Consider the following 22,569-nt stretch of genomic DNA (forward strand, 5'->3'; position numbering starts at 1 on the left):
GCCAGACGACAGCTCCTAACAGTATGCTCTATCATATATCTTGTAAAGCGATGAATATTGTGTGTGAATCGATGAACAACTAATGGTGGATCGAATACGCAGAGACAAACACAAAACAATCATCTTATATCTGCAGTCTTTGTTATTTATTTATTACGTATCCTTGTATTGTAGGTTACATACATTGAATTCAAAGTAACATACTTTAATGTAATCTTTGAACCAAACGAAATGTTACGTAATCGTTAATGAAAGCATTGGTTCCTTTATTTCATTACATGTACGTTTCTTAAACGGCCTTAGGGTGCCAGGTTGGGACTAGCAAACATAGTTACGTAAGTTGCAACCTAGCTAACATGTAAGAGGTCAAAGGAGTCACGTTTAAGGTCAACTGGTAAATGGGACTTATTAGTCTCATAAAGAAATTGGTATTATAAGAGCAGTGGTCTAACAAGTAAACTGGTCTAATGAGTACAGTGGTCTTATATGCAAAGTGGTCTAATCAGTAAACAGGTCTTACAAATACAGTGGTCTTACAAGTAAACGGGTCTTTATAAGTTAAAGGGGTGAAGATTAATAATGATACTTTTTGGGAAATCTGGCTATTTTAAGAGATGAAGTAGGCTGATCCAACATGAACTGTGTTTTGTGTATAAGTTTGTACTTTTATTGGCCAACTGTTAGCACCATCGGTGATAGTGAAGGAGGTCTGCGATCCAGGATTTTCAAGGAAACACGCCATGTATATAGCTAGTTCGAATTCTGTGCTGACACCAAGCATGATTGAAGTTAGCGGCTTCTTCCTACCAGACCAGTAAAATTGAACTCCAAGATGATCAGGCTGTAAAAGTGAAAGGGTCCTTTACTAACACAGGACAATGAAACATTGTACAACTACATAGAAAAGCAATGATAACATAATAGAGATTCCTTATACAACAACACCACCAAATTAAAATATATAGCCTTCCGTCGGCTCAACTATGGCGTCAGGTCACAGAGCTATACTAACTCCGATCTAAATATGTATTAAATATATACTACAAAGAATACAGCAAGCGATGAAATATGTGCCCAATATCTAAATCTGTTGTAGGCCTACTAATTACTTTGTATATAATTGAATTGGCTATGGCGTATGCATGAGAAAGATTGCCTGACCTCATAGCATCAACGATATAACCGATCAAAGAATCACTTCTCTGGTGGCTTCACAGATGCTGAATGTCACCCTTGCGTATAAACCATGTTATTTATGGGAAGCTAACAGAAGTATTGACGCATTTTCAATACTTCATCAACATTAAGGCTTGAAGGGAGGAACTTATATCAGAATGCGCTTTGCCTTAAAGGAATATTTCAGACAAATTACCGAAATAAAAATTCAAAGTTGATGAACAAAATAGAAATAAAAATTCAAAGTTTGCCTTGGTGTTAATTTCTTACCGTAAGGTTGATTACCTCAGTAATATAAAAGAAAAATAAGTAAATAACTCATTATAATACTTACTTGACTCATTCCGAAATTGCCATAATAGTCGAGAGCGCCCTGCTTTTCCAGCTCGTAAAATTGAATCCAGTTATGGAAACCGTTGACTTGGGTACTACTCTTCCATTCCCCGCAGAAACAATGTTCAAAACCCGAGGAATCATCAGAGGCAGTCCGTTGATATAGATCAAAGAACGCCGTGATTAGCTTCGATCTAAAATCAGCAGCATCAGCAACAAGACCTACGACAGGATGATCAAAAACATAAACAAAGTATCAACCGTTTACACTAACCAAATCTCATGAAACCACTTATAATATCAGCTTATCCTTAACGAATTGAAGTCCATCATTAACGTAATCAAAATCCTCATATTCTCGCTATTCTGACTGTATCTTTCCATTGTCTTGATTGCATCATAGATCTTCCTGGTTCCATTAACTTACCCTAACCTTCACTAGGAAGCATCTACCCTCTATGAAGCAACTGTTGTTGCTTTCTTGAAGTTGCTTTCTTCATTTCTTAGACTTTGTATCATGTAATTCTAGACCATGTACCAGGCGCCGCGTAAAAGCACTGTGAAAATGTAGTGTTAATCTGCAAATGCTACAGTAGGCTATGTACATGTGCGATCACAGCAGTAATAACAAATCAGTGATGCTCTTGCACTTTCCATCTCTGTGATTTGCAGATACCTGCTGTATGTACCTGCTAAGTGTACACGTGCTACGAATGCAGTACAAATCATAATTTAAGGATGTTGATGTAGCCTCGTCACCTTAAACAAAAGGAGCATTATTACATTTAACGGAGCGCCATGATGAACAGAGAAAAAGTTTTGCCCAAAATGCCTCCCATGCACGTTGCAGGAAATAAACAATATTAAGAGTATTGTATAACGTAGCAGGCAAACTTTTAGGGGAAAGATTGAGAAGGGTCCCTTAGCTTCCTTCAACCTGAAAAGAGGGCTTTTAGTTCAACTTTATTTTTCGGGAACTCAAATGGGATTCGGGGGGGGGGGGGGTCGCTTCCATTGCTCCCCCTGACTACGTACCTGCACCACGATAGAGTAGGTAGATAGCACAATTCTGATCCACCGGGTATCACCAGGCGAGTCTGAACCCAGTAGTTATTATCTATCTATCCATATCTCACCAGATAGCATCTACTTTCTTATACCACTAGGTAGTCTTACACCTGCATAACAGGGCAATTAAAGTAACAATAAATTTCCTTTACGCACCAACTTCAGCGAGCTTGGTTACTGCATGCTGCATCAATGACGTAGCCATAATGGCGTCAAGATAAGCGGTCTGTTCGTTCAAGTCATCTTGGTTTGAATCGCGGTCTTCAGTTACACCTTGATTTGGTTCATAATTGTCACACAGAGTTTTGAACTGGACAAATGTTCCCGTATTGTAAATGGTTGCCTCGTCGAAATAACTGAACAGTCTTTAATGAAAGAATATAACCGAAATGATAATAAGTGCATCTAAGACACCATAAACACGAATCAAGTATATAGTGCCTAGCAAGACAAACGTTATAAAGTGTGTGCCGTCTCTTTTGTGACATCTTCATGATGGTTCATTCTATCTCACTAAAGTTTGTCGATATTTATTTCATGCAATAGTGGATTGAGGCACTCCAACAAGCGCACCCCACCCTTTTTGGCATACTCTGGATTAACGCTTAATAAAACCGTCCATGATGTGGTGTCATATTAATTATCACTTACTTTGAAGGTGCCTGGTCAACATTGTTGCTGGAACTGGATAACTCAGTCTGTATATTCACTGTGTAGCTGGAACTGTCGATGCGGTTCACATCACGAGCCCACAAATCCGATGCATAGACATTGAAATCAAGTCCACCGCCACCTCCACTTCCTAATAATGATAATACAAAGCGGGACTATTTAATGGTGCATAGCTTGTGGAACCCTTTATGTGTTGTCACAGCTTGTTGGCCCTAAGTGATGTATAGTTCATATTACCGTCACTAGTTCATGGCTCGTAGGATCGTCTCTAAGGTATAGCTTGTGTGACCCTAACCTGTGAGGCCTTCTCTTCACAGCAATGACAAACACATCTGTGATTGTGTTAACTTTTAGGAAAGTGGTTGAAAGGATAGTCCAGATCTGGAAACTAATGCCAGGTCTGATTTCAGAGATGCGCCCTGAGATATCTTTTCCTTATTTTGTCACTTTATTATTTTGATCAGGGATTGTGCAGGATTCCAAGTTTGTTTTAAGGGAATTGAAGTCATCATTACTGAAATATAAAAATTGACTAGCACTTTCAACCACCAATATGTCGAAAGCGATACATATGAATCTCTTGCAATTTTCACGAGGATACTGAAAATATTTCACTAAAAAAGTTCCTTTGAACCCTCATATTAACGGTAGAAGTGATATGTTCTCATTACAGCAATGACAGATTGGCTCTGGCATTGTTACGATTGAGACAATTGATTGATGCTGTAGGTAAAGGCTCCTGACTATAGCAATGTCAATGAAGAATGTGGTCCTTCCCAGCTCACAGCAAAGAGAATTAACACTGTGGCATTGATTACTTTCATGAACATATTTGATACTATGATGATATTTGATATATTCTGCACAGGAAATGTCAATGGTGTCTCTGGCGTTCCTTACTCTCATGAGGAATAGAAAGCGATATTAGTGATTTCTTCTCTTCATGGCAAGACAGTGGTGTCTCGGGTAATTGGTACCCTCAAGGGAATTGATCGTTATATAAGTGATGTCTTCTTCTCCGGGCAGGACAGTGGTGTCTCGGGTGAAGGTTACTACCCCCTCACCCACCCCCTCCCCCTCACACCAGGACAACTAGGTCAAGGTGACTCTGGTGAACGTTTATCCAGGTATAACTAATACTTTCATGCTACGAGTGCTATGTCAGCGACTTCGGTCAGCTTGCGGCTTTGATAAGCCAATGAGGCTTCTTCGCGAGTTCCTGCTTACAGGAGTATCTAATATACATACATACACGCGCACACACACCCATACATACACACATACATACACGCATACACACACATACATACGTCAACTATGATCTGTATCTCTCTACAATGGCAAGGATGTTGTTCCTGTGAATATATAGCGCCAAACAAACGATGAAATAATTCTCGTAGCGCTTAACATAATAATAACAATTATAACATATATGCTTTGGTGAAAAGATGTTCTTCTATATATGAAAAATGATCTTTTTCTCTCCACAATGGCAAGGATGTTGATCCTGTGATGTGTTCGTCTTCATATGCTCTTTCCACCGTGTCAGGATGTTGATCCTGTAGTGTGGTCGTCTGCATATAAGCAATGACCGAGTATTAAAAGTGTTGTTATTAGTTCCTACCCTCTAGACACTGGAGCTATAACATAACCTTCATAGGATAGACAAAGTTGACTGTTGACACTGATTCCATAAACAATGTAAGTGTGACATTGCTTTAAAAGCAATCGGTGATAAACCTGTCTTGTCTGAACCTGACTAACTGACTAACTTGTAGGTGCCTCATGATAACCAAGAGCGTATACTGTTGCTATTGCATTATCATCATTCAGTTGTTACAAGATATAACTGTAACGTAGAGCTGAGCGTATTCAAAGTATTTGTCCATGCATAGATGCAATTGCGTCGCCAGACATTTCAATCTTGGGGGGCACTGGGGGGCCATCGCTTAATTAAGGGGGAACAATGTTTGTTTGTGAATGCCATCGTGGGAGAGGGGTCTAAGGGGAAATTTTTGATTAATAAAGGGTCCTTAGATGCAATCTTGTGCTATATTTTGCAAACTTGAAGTAACTTTATGTTCAAGAATTTTCGGGCTTAGTCGATATTAATGTTTTAATTGAGGCAGATACAGTTATTCTTTGGAGTATATTTTTAATACTACAAATCGCATCTGGGGGGGGGGGGCACGATTTTTTGGGAGGGCACGTGCACCCCCAGGCCACCCCCTGGCGACGGCACTGCATAGATGCGAGGATCCCTTGGATGGCAACCCCGTTCCATACTTACCACCACAAGTCTCGCTGTAATCTGGGCAGCAGTCACCGTATGTATTACATGCTGTGTTACATTGACAGGACTTTGAAGAATCCAGAGCAGCATTACACCTGCCTACACAAGTATCTCCTGTGGGTGCCTGCGTTGTGGTTGTGGTCGTCGCACCAGTTGTGGAGGAGGTGGTGGTAGTGGTTGTAGTGCCTTACAAGAAACAGGGATATCACATGCGTTAAAGGGGCAATTCGCCGTTGAGTCAAATGTCATTTAAGTTTCTATTCCTATCATTTAGTTTTTATCAATTGAAAACAATACCTATATCAATCACAATTGTCAAGGTTGAAATTTGTAAATGTTTTAGTTGGACATTTCAATTCTTCTCTTGCTGGAATGCAAAGAGATAGAATATGTGATGTTTCCAAAATACATTATTTTGAATGATTCTTGAGTTAACACTTCATTTTCTCCTTTAAGCTTAAAACAAGGAATGTCCGAGTAGCCTACGGGAGACGGATGTGCCATCATTGTGTTCAGCAAAACCGGCAGTGTGACCGAACTTGTCCATCGTGGGGCTGACTCAAAGCCTTCTTTCTCTGTCCTCATGAGATGACATTATCTTCCAGCCATAACGCATAATCACACCCACACCACACAGTCCCATTTCGATGACGGATTACATGTGGAGCTCCACCAGTTACAATAAATCATAAACAATAAATCATGTTAGAAATTTAAGTTAAAACATTGCTGAAAAACGAAACCCTTTCATTTTCACATGGCATGCACCGTGCCTTACACCAGGGAGTTGTTATGGAACAACTCCCTGCTTACACAGACGTGTGACCATGTATCACAACCCGGTTTGATACAAATCAGATTGTAATAGGGATCCTCGTCAACCAAGGGCCGGATAGCTCGTGTGGTAGAGCAGCATTGAACTTTAAATCTTGAGGTCACTGGTCCAAATCTCGTTATAACTTTCTAGTTTGCTCTTTCAAAATTAGAAACATTGATTTAACTAAATGTAATAAACCAATTTGCGACAGGCCCAAATTTCCCTTAATGAATTCCTTCGTGAAAATCAATACATTGTTATACTGCAAAAATAGATACGCTGTCATATGAATATACTGTTAGAAATAAAAGCTGCAAGACATATATCAACTCGAAATAAATATATTGATAGAAATAAATAGTACTAGTATAAATACTACTAGAACTATAAATAAATTGCTACAAATAAATATTGTAACGGAAATGTCATATCCCTTTACGTCAATTGGTAGTGTAACATTATCGTCATGCATTGAGCGTTCCCTCAGTTTTACCCATCAGTGGCGCCCGGAAGTCTGTAATTGTATCTCTCCCAAAATAGGTGTAGAGCTGTTGCGAGTTGCAGGTGGGCACAGCCAATGACAATGTAACCCCTGTTTGTTTGTTTGTAAAACTCTGTCGAATCAGCACCCGAATTTGGAGATGTTTCCCATTGTTAGTGGTAGCGCAGATTGTTTTATTAGTTTTAGCTCACCACGCTCACGAGGTATTCCGAGATTTGCCTCTGACCATGGAGCTATATATTCTCGTTTAGAGCTCCATGCTCTGACGAAGAGAGAACTGAGAGAACCGCCTATTTTCTGTAAGTCGCCACCACTAAACTGGTATATTTGTTCTATCACACGATTATGTACTTGGCATGACTTCTAGGTTTAATTTTTTGTCTTGGTAAAGCTAAAATTCGGTATCTTTGGGTTGACGGGATATTGTTCATACAACCAGGGAGTTGTTATACAACTAGGAATTTCTGAGAAAACTATCGTTGCGCTACGTGCATTTAAGCAGGGAGTCTCCCCGATTTAAGTAACAAGAAGCGAGGGTATACTTTAAAAGAGGCATAATATTTGTTGACAATTTCTATATGGGTTCGATAATTGTGATTTCGACTTCACTAGGAGGCTCACAAACGTTAGACCATATTTGTAATGTGGACGAATGTCTAGTTTATATCGTTCATGTTTGTTCAGTCAACACAAGTAGTGCGAGAGCAGTGGCGTAGCTACCGGGGGGGGGGCGTGGGGGTGGGCGACAGCCCCCATGAAAGCTTGTCGCCCCCCAGTCGCCCCACTGGGATTTTGGGTGTCGAAAAAAAAATTACATGTGCGAAAAATATATCATTTGTCTGAGTGGTCTCGAATCTCCATGATGACCACTCATGAACGACCCTTCGACCGCGGACCGGCAGTAGGCTATAGTTGCTGAAAAAACCTGACGTGACATAGCGCATAGGCCGAGAAGACATCTACAGTAGTCGCACTGTACTGAAAACACATGTTAACGACCGTCGAATTATATAATTCCTGCTCTAATAAAAACAGGGGCGTAGCCAGGGGGGTGGGCGAAGGTGGAGACCGCTCCTCCCCCCCCCCCCCTTGAGCATATTTTTTGTACGTTTTTATGATATCGCTAGTAATTTCAAGATAAAAAATGCTTAAATGCAACTTGCAATGCCTGGGAAGTGCCATTTCCAACGATCGGGAGACATTTTCGGCCAAAATTTTCTGATGCGCTTCGCGCCAATACATGGTGGCGCTACGCTTAGATAGTTTCCAATGCCGAATCTACGGCTCTGATAATTTGCCTACAGGTTTGCCCTCCCTTCGGAAATCCCTCTCTATACTGCACCTGAATAAATACACAAACAGCCAACCAGGATCACAGTGCACATTAACTGATCTTTACCTCCATGTTTCCAGGTACTGAAATGCCAAGAAGATGTTAATAGGTAAAAAATGCTGACATCATACAGGTTTCTCACATCATTGCTCGCGTCATTGCCTCGATACTCTGTTACATTTTCAATCGGGTTTTCACTTCTGGGACGTGCCCTGATGCTCTTAAAACCGCTAAAAAAAAACAATTTTGCAAGACGATACTATCGCTGAGAACTACCGGCCAATCAGTCTATCACCCTAATAATATTTCAGACGCAATCTTTGATGTCAGTTTTACATATAGTTCGGTCATTTCAGTTATGTTACTTGCCTGAAAGCCCAGTCAATCTTTCCTTATTTTCCACGTGCAATTTGCATATTTGTCGGAAAATGTCAATTCCGGTGTCAAACTCACAAAAGATATGTCATGGTATTTCAAAGTAACTTACCAAACTGTTTTTTCTTTCTATTTCACTAAACTATTTGATGACCATATCAAGACATGGGATCTCAAAATAAAGGATGTTGAGAAAACTTTACAGCAGCTTACAAGGCCTGGGAAGTGTCATTTCCAACGATCTAGGAGGCCTTTTTAGCTAAAAATTTTGGGGACGCTGCGCGCCAACTCATGGTGGCGCTCCGCTTAGATAGTAACAAGACGCCCTCCCAGGAAATGGTCAAGCCCCCCCCCCCCACTGAAAAAATCCTGGCTACGCTACTGTGCGAGAGTGTTAGTGTCAACCAACGCAATATTATCCTTCATTTGTAGATACATTTACCTACGTAGTGGTTCAGTTGTGTCGAAAAGAGATGTTTTATTTAGTGATCTATAAGCTGATAAACATGTTTAACTCTTTTAGCCTGTAGTTGAGTGAGTCCCAACAAAATCTCCTGTGTGCCTCTTACGAGTAGGGTTAACTGCGATAGTTGCGTAATTGCGTAACTGTGAAGAAAATTAATTTACCATTTCTTAACTGTTTGTCTCTGTAAAATTTGTCAATGCCGTAATCTGTGGCAAAAATCATATGACAGTGAATCATCGATCGAATGACTACATCAATAAATTAGAGATCAACCCCAGTCATCAACCTCTTTTCCGATTTTTGTCTTGATATGTGTTAAAGATTTTTATTAGTTCAAACAGCCGGAACTTCCTGAGACACTGGTCAACGTTACAATATACTGGTGGTAATAAACTCACTGCTGTCACTAAACTTTAAACTATACTATAAAATAAACTGCTAGACATAAATAAACTGCTAGAAGTTAGATAGCCTGTATAGCAATATGTTTGATAGTGCGCCAGTTAGAAGCCACAGTACCTATCGTGTAAGCAGGGATCATGCCCCAGCTATATTCGATGCAACCAATCACGTTGAGAACAAATGTTCGTTTGTCAGAATTTTTAAAAAGTTTAAATGCATAGTTTCAAATGTAAATTTCTCTCTGCCTGTTAAACAGATATCGATATAGAGTGTTGTTTTGTATTTTTCTGGTTAACTATCATTAATACGAAAACCGCTGGACTATTCTTTTAACGTGAAATGAGAGCAAATCCTACACTGCTGTAATAACTTAGACTACATTAAGACGATGGCAACACGATCATGATGAATCTATTGAATTACAATTAAAAAACATAACTCATAACTGATATTTAACTGATATTTAAACTAACCACTACAGGTGCTAGTGAAATCCGAGCAACAGTCACCGTACGTTGAGCAATCAGCGTCGCACTGGCATGTTTTGGTAGCATCTGGTGACGTGCCACATCGTCCGACACAGTTATCTGGAGCTCCAGAGCCACCTAACAGAGTAAATTTCAAGAAACGGTTATTAACATCTCAGGCCACAGGTGTGCTGCCTTTCACACTTAAACTGAGTAGGCCTACTCTATCACATCTACCATACCGACAAACAATATATATTGCATATTCATTTTCCAGTTTAATAACTACATATGGGTGAGCATGGGAGGGATGGTGTCCATTGTCAGGAGGCTACACATATCCGTTACATAAATATTCCATTCCGTAACCAAGTTTATTGTCTTTCTTATTGATGAGTATTAACGCGTATTCTCATTGATACCTATTGAGTGTCAATAAGCAGCAGAATACAAGATACCTATTGAGTGCCAATAAGCAATAGTCTACATGGCACCTTTACAAGATATCGCAGCCTATACTAATATATGCCTATCATTAGGATCATTTGATATCATTAGCATCTCTTCGCTCAGTACGTATATCTTTCTATGGAACGCACAGAGGGAAAATCCGTTAAAAACGTCCTGATTTGGAACAACAACCATGTACTCTTTAACAACGTGATTTGTAGCAACGACAATGTAAAAATCGCAACAATGTCCTGATTTGTAGCAACGGATATGTAAAAGTCGTTAACAACGTGAAATTTGTACTGAGCAACGGCGCCCTTCAGAAAGTTTTCAGAGGCGTGGCCTACAATGGTTATGATCTACGCATGTTCATTTAAAAATTATCGGTGCTAGGCTGGTCGACCTGGGAATAGTGAAAGTTACTGCTGTAGTTTAGCAATATAGTAGGAATTCTAATGAGCGAATGTTCAGGAAAGCTTTAGCTTTTCTTCTTAGATGCCCATTACTCCAGCCATCTCGGAATTGGTCAGCCCTCTGTTTATTAGTGATTTCAAGTCCTCTCGATCCGAGGTCATTTATGTCAGGCCAATGTGCTAAACTATCAGCTTAAATCATATCTAAAGTCGGTGCTAAACAATGTGTAGGATGACTGCATCAGCATTACGTGATGAACGTAAAGCAACATTTGCCGCAAATAGAAATTTCAAAATGAGGGCCACGCCTCTAAAGTTTTCAAAGGACGCCAATGGAAAATGTTTGCCCTGTAAGGCTTATTTTAGGTAGTTCGGGAACGGTAAGCCCGGCCTTACACTGATACCGTAGAACCGAGCGTGAAACGTGAAATAATCAGGAAAAGCGGGTACTGCATAATATATGTCTTCTTTTTATGATTCAGGATAAAACTGTAACTTGTAACTTTAGATAATTAAAATGTAAAGAGCCCGAAGACTACAGACGAAAATATAAATAACGGAGCCTACTGTTCTACGTCTGTAGACTTCGCGAGATAAACTTCAACTCCTCGATAAATCTTTAAGAAACACTTAAACCCCTGATTCCAAAATAACAAATTAAGACGCGTTGCACAGGGCACACGCTCTGCCCTTGAACCCGATTGGTGTAAACTTTTAACTCACCCCTTACCAAACTCTTGATTGGTTGAGTGCCAACCTGATATGCAGATGAGCATATGCAAATGGGCACTCAACCAATTTGAACCAGTTTGGCTGTCTTCCAACCCCGAATCATTTAAAACAAAAGATACGCTTCTAATAGTGCGTGATTTATATCCCGCCACACCACAGCGCAAACCACCAATGCGCGAGCCATGGGTGACGTCATAATGACAATAACTAGAATACGCTTCACAATAACAATAACTAGAATACGCTTCACAGCCCCATTGATTGTATTGACGCCTATTTGTATTTGTGGCCATTGCTACAAATCACGTTGTTAACGATTTTTAAATCCATGTTGCTACATATCCGGACGATGTTGGCATTGTTGATCGTTGCTATAATTGACGCCTTTGTTACAGTGTTACGTTCAGCCCTAACTGTTTAAGAAAGATGACGTCATACTTACAAAAACTCTCGTAGTCTGAGCAGCAGTTTCCGAATGAGGAACAATCTACGTTACATTGACACGAGTGTCTATTGTCGTAGTCCAAGCACCCTCCAAAAGCTTCACATGTATCTTAAAGAAAACAAAGCAAACAAAGCAAAACACATTAAATGGCTAGGAGCAATTCGTGACTTTAATGGTAGTCTCCTAACAACCATAGCGCGATTGTCACAATTGTACAAACTAAAAGATCTTTATGAATTATGATAGAACCATCGTTGATTGGAGAATGACCTACTGGCAGAAATGAGTCTTTACTTACCACACAAACCATAGTAGTCTGAGCAGCAGTTTGCGTAGCCTAGCTACTGACAGGAATGAGTCTTATACTTACCGCACAAACCATAGTAATCTGAGCAGCAGTTTGCGTAGCCTAGCTACTGGCAGGAATGAGTCTTTACTTACCACACAAACCCTAGTAGTCTGAGCAGCAGTTTGCGTAGCCTAGCTACTGACAGAAATGAGTCTTTACTTACCGCACAAACCATAGTAGTCTGAGCAGCAGTTTGCGTAGCCTAGCTACTGGCAGGAATGAGTCTTTACTTACCACACAAACCATAGTAGTCTGAGCAGCAGTTTGCGTAGCCTAGCTACTGACAGGAATGAGTCTTTACTTACCACACAAACCATAGTAGTCTGAGCAGCAGTTTGCGTAGCCTAGCTACTGACAGGAATGAGTCTTATACTTACCGCACAAACCATAGTAATCTGAGCAGCAGTTTGCGTAGCCTAGCTACTGACAGGAATGAGTCTTATACCTACCGCACAAACCATAGTAGTCTGAGCAGCAGTTTGCGTAGCCTAGCTACTGACAGGAATGAGTCTTTACTTACCACACAAACCATAGTAGTCTGAGCAGCAGTTTGCGTAGCCTAGCTACTGGCAGGAATGAGTCTTTACTTACCACACAAACCATAGTAGTCTGAGCAGCAGTTTGCGTAGCCTAGCTACTGACAGGAATGAGTCTTATACTTACCGCACAAACCATAGTAATCTGAGCAGCAGTTTGCGTAGCCTAGCTACTGGCAGGAATGAGTCTTTACTTACCACACAAACCATAGTAGTCTGAGCAGCAGTTTGCGTAGCCTAGCTACTGGCAGGAATGAGTCTTTACTTACCACACAAACCATAGTAGTCTGAGCAGCAGTTTGCGTAGCCTAGCTACTGACAGGAATGAGTCTTATACTTACCGCACAAACCATAGTAATCTGAGCAGCAGTTTGCATAGCCTAGCTACTGGCAGGAATGAGTCTTTACTTACCACACAAACCATAGTAGTCTGAGCAGCAGTTTGCGTAGCCTAGCTACTGGCAGGAATGAGTCTTTACTTACCACACAAACCATAGTAGTCTGAGCAGCAGTTTGCGTAGCCTAGCTACTGGCAGGATTGAGTCTTTACTTACCACACACACCATAGTAGTCTGAGCAGCAGTTTGCGTAGCCTAGCTACTGGCAGGAATGAGTCTTTACTTACCACACAAACCATAGTAGTCTGAGCAGCAGTTTCCGTAGCCTTCACATAACCTGTTGCACTGACATGACAACGCAATGTCGTAGTCGACGCATCCTAAACTGCTACAGGAATCTGGAGATGAACAACAAATTTAACATATTTTGGAAAGCTGATAACCACCTGGTCCCTCCAGGCTACACTATCTTCTTGACCTTTTACAGGGGGGATTATGCCCAAAAAACCTAACACTTTGAAAAGTGTTAGGTTTTTTGGGCATAACCCTTCCCAACCCTTCTAGCTATATAGAGTTGGTTTGAGTATTAGAATTAAGAAATACAGATCTATTCAAAAATACCTATTTTTTCGGGGCTGCTATTGATGTTTATTTCCAAAATTTTGGTTCAAACTTTGTTTTGATTTAAAAAGTGTGAAAAAGTCTACATCTTGCCTTTTTAACTTTCAAAACAATCTAGGCTCCACTTAGAAACAGGCAAGCACCTTCATAAATGTTCTAGAAAATAGAAAAAACTACCCTGAAAAGATCAGGGCTTTAGAGAATTGGACATTTGAATTATCATCGGAATATTGCCAAAACCCGCCCAAAAACCGAGAAACAGTTGAAAAATTCTTCATTGTCTGAATTTTTTTTATCTCACGCCCCCTACACCCTTTTAAATAATCTAACAAATATTATGTTCTTTACCTTACAAAAGTAAAGCAATGAATGTCGGAATAGCGCCACTAATTGGTTGTTAGAGAGATTTGCACAATGGGTAGGATGCACGTGTGCGTGTTTATATGTGTATTGTTTATGCATTGTATATTCTGGTGGAGGGGCGTGTCCACAGTCTGATGACAACGCTTATATCTCGGTAATTTTTCAACCAATTTCCAAAATTTTAGGCTCAAATGATAGGAAATATTTAAGATAATACCATGATAACATAAAATACAGCAAAACAAAAAGTGTCGTACTAATTTGGTACTATGTGTCGTACTTTATTAGACGTAAAGAATTTGAAATAAACTGCACCATGCTTTTATGAGTAACTTATATACCCCAAATGCTAGAGTAGAATGGATGAACATTTTTCATAGAAACATGCTTACTACACCATGTAGTACCTGCCCAGATGTCGTTGCCATAGGAGATTTAACATCTTAATTTAAATGAAAGTATTAGTAACCATGAAACACGGGCAGAAACGTTATGTCATTTTTACCTAGAACAAATGGTAAGAGATCCACCCAAATTTACCGAAAACACTAGCTCCCTGATCGATCATGTGAAATGATGAAAAATGTGCAAGTACCACATATTAGATTGAGCGATCATTTTCTGGTATATTTTTCTCTGTCACAAAGAGAAACAAGTAAAGAAAAGAATGCATACTTCGATTACTTATAACTATGCATTACAAATATGCATGACGATGTATTTTTGTAAGACCTGCCTTATGCAATTAGCTAATACAAAGGGTTAAAAGAAAATATCAACCTGCTTGGATAAACACAGAATTAAACTCTGCAAAGAAAATGAAGGAAAAAGCGAAATTTAATGAACCCCTGCAGCATCGTCCCTGGAGAAACAAGACAACATCCCTCATTCGACAATGTAAACAGGATTACTTTAAAAGTGCTAATGCCAAAAACTGTGGAAATACCAAAAGAACTACGGCAGATCTTAGGAAACGTTCAATCATCGTTAAATTGTTCAAACTTAAGCCAAAGTACACTTCTGGAATTGACTTAGCCTATAGAAAAAGTATAACCGAAGGTGCCTTTTATTAACATTTCATCTCTGTATCAAGCATGTATGTAAACATGGATGAAAACTATTAACAAACGTGTTAATAGAAGACATGAATTACTAGGTCAGTTGGCATCCACTCATGGGCGTCAATCCTGGGGGGGGGGGGACACGTCCCCCCGCATTTCGATGGGTGGGGGACACACTATCAAATGCCCCCCACCCCCCCCCCCCCCCACACACACACATTTGGAAAAAGAGTAGTGTCTTGGCTCTATTTTGTTAGGGCTTACACATCTCAGGATTCATATCATACGTTCTATGAAAAGTGACCGAGATTTTTCACATCGGTAATCCTGCAACTTTTCAAATATTCGATGAAAAAGTCGATGAATCCAGCTGTTCGGGCTATGTTTGGTGAAGTCGAAGCTCTCTTGCTGTTGCTCCTCGTCTCCTCCGTCGACGGAAGCCGAGGGATCTTTTAGTGCTTTGAGGCGTTTGAAGACATGGCTCCGGAGGACCATGACTCAACAGAGGCTGAATCATGTGATGGTGTGCCATATTCACCGCGAACGTCTAGCCCAGTTGAAGCCTGAGGAGTTAGCAGAGAAGTTCTTTGGTTCCTCGAATTACAGACGCCGCATCTTCGGGCGATCCCAGTAGAAAACTACTGCGCTCCATCATTATCATAAAAGAGGGCACTTCATAGCTAGAGCCAAAGCCTGTACATAGTTGTTGTTTGGTTGTAGATGGTATTTCAAAGACGGTGCCCGTTCCCTTATATTGGGGAAATGAAATAGGGAGCATATTCCGTGGCAGCGCATCCCATGTTACCTTGTTATTGAGTGATACCGGAGTTAACTCCACAGTGAGAACACTGGGTACACGGAAGTTACATAGTACGCTCCGACCAGAATTCACCCGACTACCAGATGCAGAGCCACCTATCAACCGAGGTAACTTGCGTGAGGACTCCAACGAACAACCAATGATTTATTTTGATGCCTTCATCACTTTAGCCACCACTCACATCGGACCTTTTCTAAGTCTGACAATACATGCGCATGTGTGAGGTCCTGAAAACATAATTAAAGTGGTTTGTCTTGCCATCCTTGTTTCAAATTTCATAGAAATGTATTCTCGTAGACCTAGCAAAACATTTAAACTGACACAGTCCCATTGAAAGTATGTCACGGGTGGCATTACAAGTCATTGGTGGTTTAACATGCTGGCGTATGACGACTTTTGGCCAAGTTTGCGCTATGACCTTATAAGCTCACTATACGAACTCGGATCTGGACTGTGCCTAATTAGTTAGTTATTTAAATTAATAATAATGGCGTATTAGGAAATGCACCATTTTGTGGTATGACTCCCAGGACGGCAAGTCGAGAAATTCACATGCAGTCGCGGCGGATAGCTTCCTTCGCCTATAGTATATCCGGGGACACTTTGGGACATCGTTCATATAGGCCTATATCTGAGGCCCAGGGGTAATTCCTTGACAGACTGGGTGCAATATAATGTGCCCATTTCGAAGTAAATTTATTCACAGATTGTTAGTTGTCATGGGTTCGAACAAATGAGGGGTATTCTATCCTGAAACATTTTGCTCCCGAAATCACGCAACTAGATGGCTGCTATCCAGCCTGGCAAGTGCCATCTCCAGCGATCTGGCAGGTATTGAAATTTTCTGCGTACGCTGCGCGCCGACCGATGGTGGCGCTCCGCTTAGATAGTACTTACGGCCGGTATACTTGAATAGATTACGTCCCCCCAAGTTTCAAATCGGATTGACGCCTCTGCATCCACTAAGCTACCTACAGGCACTAGCTTTGATAACCGGAAATTACGAGTCAGTTTGTCCTACAGTCAAGGGCGGCGGAACCGGGGGGGGGGGGGGCACAGGGGGCACGTGCCCCCCACTTTTCCTCAGGTTAAAAAGGTGCCCTTTTTCTACATAAAAATTGAGGTGTCTCAAGTTAGCAAGAGGCCAGGGAACCAGAATGAACACTCGGGAAGGGCCGTTTCCGGCCATCTGAGGGGTTTGTAAAACCAACAATTTTCTTGTACTCTCCGCGCCAACCGATGGTGGCGCTCCGCGCAGATAGTCGTGCATACAACTTTGCAAATCCTGGCTACGCCCTTGACTTTTAATGAATTTCTGTGGGTCAAACTCAAAGCTATTTCGAATGGAAAAAATTTGTTAAGATATTATCAAGAAATAAACTCTAAATCGGAAGATTCCTACTTTAGCAACTAGCATGATTTCACCTCATTTTGTCTCAAAAGAAAACTCGTTCCTTGTTTCCCAATCTGCACATTGGATATTGCAGTGCTAGTATGCATATTTTCCTTTAGGGGGGGGGGTGGGGGTGGGGGGCGTTGATGGAGTGATGTGTATACGCAAATAAGGTAATACAATAAGAGTTATAAAGGGAACTAAATATAAGGCTGCATCCAATCGAGTTTCTGCAAAGTGCCCTTTGATGTCGGTGCCCCCCCCCGTGCTTCCGCCGCCCTTGCCTACAGTATCTTAATAACTTAGACACTAAGATTAACAGTGATCAGAATCACCCTCTGTTTACTGTACTGAAAAGTCTCCTGCACAAATCGAATAGAAATCTCAACGTTTTGCCAAAATACAGATTAAAAGTTTACATGAACTCTCTTATATACCGTGCTGCTTTATACGTTCATTCCGAGCACTTAGAATGTTTGTTGTAGTCTGTTATATCGTTTTATGTACTGACTTTTGTATGTGTATATGTATTTTGTATGAGATCCTATCAACTTACCTTTTAACTTATTTCACTTTCATATTATTTATACTTCCTGTTAACGTATTTTATGACTCCTCTTTAAAATTTTATATTTATACTGAAATGAATGTATGAAACTACTAAAGCTACTGGCTTCGATGAGTTGAGTGCTTAAATTTTAATGAAAATTGCACCCTATATGATATAGAGTCTTACACATAAATTGAATTTTTGTATTCGAGAAAACGCATTTCCACCGACATGGGAGTCGGCTAAAGTTATCCCGATTTACAAAAACGGGTCCCCCTAAGATCCTGCTAATTACCGACCAATGGAATTACTTCCGTTAGTGTCAAAATTTGGATAAAAATATTCATCAAAAATCATATGAATATGTTGATAAGTTTTGCTGACTAAGATCGACACAATCAGGGTTTAGAGCGAAACATTCATGTGAGACAGCCTGCATAATTTAACAGAAAGTTGGGTGCAAAATATTGAACTTTAGTAGGCTCTAGTATGCTAGACCTAACAAAAGGGTTCGACCTTGTAAATCAAGGCATCTTATTGGGGACAGTTAAAATCTGCCAATGCTCTGATACATCAAGTAAATGGCTGCAAACATATCTGTATAACAGAACACAAAGTGAACTAAAAAAGGAGAAAAAACAATCATTTTTGTTTGTGACACCATAAGCAATAGAATAGCACTGTTCAGAAGAATTAAGAGATATATTGACTTTCCTGTACTTGCGTGTTATACTATATTCTGCCATTCATAGATTACAGTAATCGAATTAAGAGATATATTGACTTTCCTGTACTTGCGTGTTATACTATATTCTGCCATTCATAGATTATAGTAATCGAATTAAGAGATATATTGACTTTCCTGTACTTGCGTGTTATACTATATTCTGCCATTCATAGATTACAGTAATCGAATTAAGAGATATATTGACTTTCCTGTACTTGCGTGTTATACTATATTCTGCCATTCATAGATTATAGTAATCGAATTAAGAGATATATTGACTTTCCTGTACTAGCGTGTTATACTATATTCTGCCATTCATAGATTACAGTAATCGAATTAAGAGATATATTGACTTTCCTGTACTTGCGTGTTATACTATATTCTGCCATTCATAGATTATAGTAATCGAATTAAGAGATATATTGACTTTCCTGTACTTGCGTGTTATACTATATTCTGCCATTCATAGATTACAGTAATCGAATTAAGAGATATATTGACTTTCCTGTACTTGCGTGTTATACTATATTCTGCCATTCATAGATTATAGTAATCGAATTAAGAGATATATTGACTTTCCTGTACTTGCGTGTTATACTATATTCTGCCATTCATAGATTACAGTAATCGAATTAAGAGATATATTGACTTTCCTGTACTTGCGTGTTATACTATATTCTGCCATTCATAGATTACAGTAATCGAATTAAGAGATATATTGACTTTCCTGTACTTGCGTGTTATACTATATTCTGCCATTCATAGATTACAGTAATCGAATTAAGAGATATATTGACTTTCCTGTACTTGCGTGTTATACTATATTCTGCCATTCATAGATTATAGTAATCTTACATGGGATTCATGCAACCAGGGAAACATTGACCAAATCGAAAAACTCCAAAAATATGTGGCCCGAGTAATTCTAGGTGTTTGATTATACACATGATATACATAACCATGGATTTCGGATTAAATATGTTTCTGAATGGTGGAAAATGAATTCCACAGGAAAAGTTTAAATACATTGCAGCGAAACAATGTAAGAATACAAAGAACCTCACTATAGTAGTTAAAGACAAGTCGAGTTTTAGTTAGGCCATGTTTTAGTTCCTTTCAACGCTTACTTCTTTGAAAGTGTTACTACACTCCATTTAATGTTCATGTACATTACATTTTATGGTTTGATATTGGATCACTCTTTAAGAATTTCCAACGTTGTAAAACATCTGTAATTCAGTTGAATTTCAGGTTACTCAATTATTTCATAAAGTTTAAAACTTTATGTATTTTACTCTGGTTACATATTTTTGTATTATTTTAGGGCCTCGTGGAAGCTTAGCTCCGGCTAACCGAGTTACGCTCTTAAACTAAAGTTTTAATAGAATAATAATGATAAGCAGCTGTTCTTCCATAACCGAATAGATATAGAAGCCCTAAATTGTAAAAGAAGAAAAAGAAATATGATATAAAATATGAGAGCAGTAAACAGGCAAATAAAACGCAAGCAACTAGCCGAATTTCCAATCCTACTTACCTTGTGCTGAGATGGCGTTCACCGCCACCAGAAGAACGAACGCCAATGTAGTCTTCATCTCTGCTACGTCTCATCTACAAATGTAAAGATGCTACAGAGAATCTGTTCTTAAAAGCTCCTCAACAGATGTCAAGTCACATGGATATATCATGACTGCATGTTGACACGAGATAACCTGCTTTATACTGACTGGCAGACTTTATAATTTTCTTACCAAGGCTTTCTTTGTCGTTGATATTGATGGCAAACGTGTATCAGGTTGTTTACACACGATAAGAATGTTGGAGATTACAATCTGCACTGTCAAATAAGGATGTGGAATGCTCCTTTAAGATCAATTTGTATGAGTGAATCCCCGCTCGAGTCTAATTGAAACTTAATGCATACGCAATTGTTTCAAAAATATTTCTTATCACTTCCAAACTGTTCAACATTCAGGTACCTATATTGCAGAATATGTGCCTAAAGCCCGATTTGCCTGCTATAACCATCACGGTAATTTGTCTACAAGTAGTCTAGGTTTGCGCCGCCCGTATGGAAAGCCGTTTTAATATTTAATAAGGAATTTCAGATATCTCGAAATAATTTCAGATATCTCAAATTAAATTACAGATATCTCCAATTTATTTAAGATATCTACAAATAATTGCAGATATTTTAAAATCAATTTCAGATATCTCGAAATACCAGGGAATTTCAGATATCTGAAATTGAATTCGAGATATCTCGAATTCAATTTCAGATATCTCGAATTCAATTTCGGATATCTCGAATTCAATTTCAGATATCTGAAATAGAATTTTGGATATCTCGAATTCAATTTCAGATATCTCGAATTTAATTTCAGATATCTGAAATAAAATTTCAGATATCTGAAATAAAATTTCAGATATCTCGAATTCATTTTCAGATATCTCGAATTCAATTTCAGATATCTCGAATTCAATTTCAGATATCTCGAAATAGAATTTTAGATATCTCGAATTCAATTTCAGATATCTCGAATTCAATTACAGATATCTGAAATTTCCCAATTAAATGTTTAAATGTTTAAAAATTAAACGGCTTTCCATACGTGCCATTTTAACATTTAATCGGAAATTTATGCATATGCATTTCAGATATCTTGAATTCAATTGCAGATATCTCGAATTCAATTTCAGATATCTCGAATTAGAATTGCAGATATCTTGAATTCAATTTCAGATATCTCGAATTCAATTTCAGATATCTCGAATTAAATTTAAGATATCTGAAATAGAATTTCAGATATCTCGAATTGAATTTCGGATATCTCGAATTGAATTTCAGATATCTCGAATTGAATTTCAGATATTTGAATTAGAATTTCAGATATCTCGAAATCTATTTTAGATATCTCGAATTCAATTTCAGATATCTCGAATTCAATTTCAGATATCTGAATTAGAATTTCAGATATCTCGAAATCTATTTAAGATATCTCGAATTCAATTTCAGATATCTGAAATAAGAAACAATTTCAGATATCTAAAATTTCCGATTAAATGTTAAAATGGCTTTCCATACGCCCGGCCGCTATATTGGTAGAGGTTTCTAGTACGGATGTGAAGACACCCTTAGCATCTGTTCAGCAATAACTTTCACAATGAGCTGGAACAATCTTGGGATTAGACTAATATTGGTAGATACCGAAATGAAGTAACAAACTAGCTGTACATCCATAACGGGGGCAGGCAATTTCTTTCCCAATATATATCGCCAATGATCTCGCCTTAGGAGGCCCATTTCCTTGTATTTAAAATTGTTTGGCTACAGAGCATGTATCTTTCTAATCCATCATCAGCTCCACGGCCCATCATCAGCGTCTCTCTGTTTTTTCTTTTTTTTTACAGATCGAGGGCAAGTAACAGACGTTCCGAAATGGCTTGGGTAGAAACACCAAAACGTACCGGTCATCGCCCAACCCCTTTGGTTAACCAGGACTGTGTTCACAGTATGACTTATGTTCCCGGTGTTAGTTCGTCCAATATAAAGTATCTGATACAACTATTCTCAGACCTCAGTACTTGGTGAAACCGACGAAGATAATTCCATAGTACGTGTCAGTACCATACAGAGGTTTTGACTGCTGCAAAAGTTCCCACGAGTGAAAGACTAGTTTCTATGAGTCACACTTTAGATCTAGGTATTATCATCATATTGACCCGGAAAAAAATCTGCAGCTCAAAATGGATGTATAGTGAAGGAGGTATTATGAAATATCACATATTAGAGGGTGTCTATTGTGGGGAGGGGCTCCGTCCCTTGATGTGACGAATATAATTTGAGGTTATTGTTATAAGTGACAA

General features: G+C 39.2%; 1 protein-coding gene across 1 annotated transcript; it reads right to left on the reverse strand.

Annotated features, from left to right (window-relative positions):
- Nucleotides 1–124: 124 nt before the first annotated feature.
- Nucleotides 125–20,400, reverse strand: LOC139973584 (uridylate-specific endoribonuclease B-like). Its single transcript, XM_071980374.1, has 9 exons — nucleotides 20,240–20,400; nucleotides 13,455–13,565; nucleotides 11,942–12,052; nucleotides 9,911–10,042; nucleotides 5,540–5,728; nucleotides 3,229–3,379; nucleotides 2,734–2,942; nucleotides 1,511–1,731; nucleotides 125–841 (listed from the first exon to the last, which is right to left on the reverse strand). The coding sequence occupies exons 1-9, from the start codon at nucleotides 20,295–20,297 to the stop codon at nucleotides 608–610; spliced, it is 1,416 nt and encodes a 471-aa protein (XP_071836475.1). The 5' UTR covers nucleotides 20,298–20,400; the 3' UTR covers nucleotides 125–607.
- Between the last annotated feature and the right edge of the window lie 2,169 nt (nucleotides 20,401–22,569).

This window comes from Apostichopus japonicus, chromosome 9, assembly GCF_037975245.1.
Source record: "Apostichopus japonicus isolate 1M-3 chromosome 9, ASM3797524v1, whole genome shotgun sequence".
NCBI lineage: Eukaryota > Metazoa > Echinodermata > Holothuroidea > Aspidochirotida > Stichopodidae > Apostichopus > Apostichopus japonicus.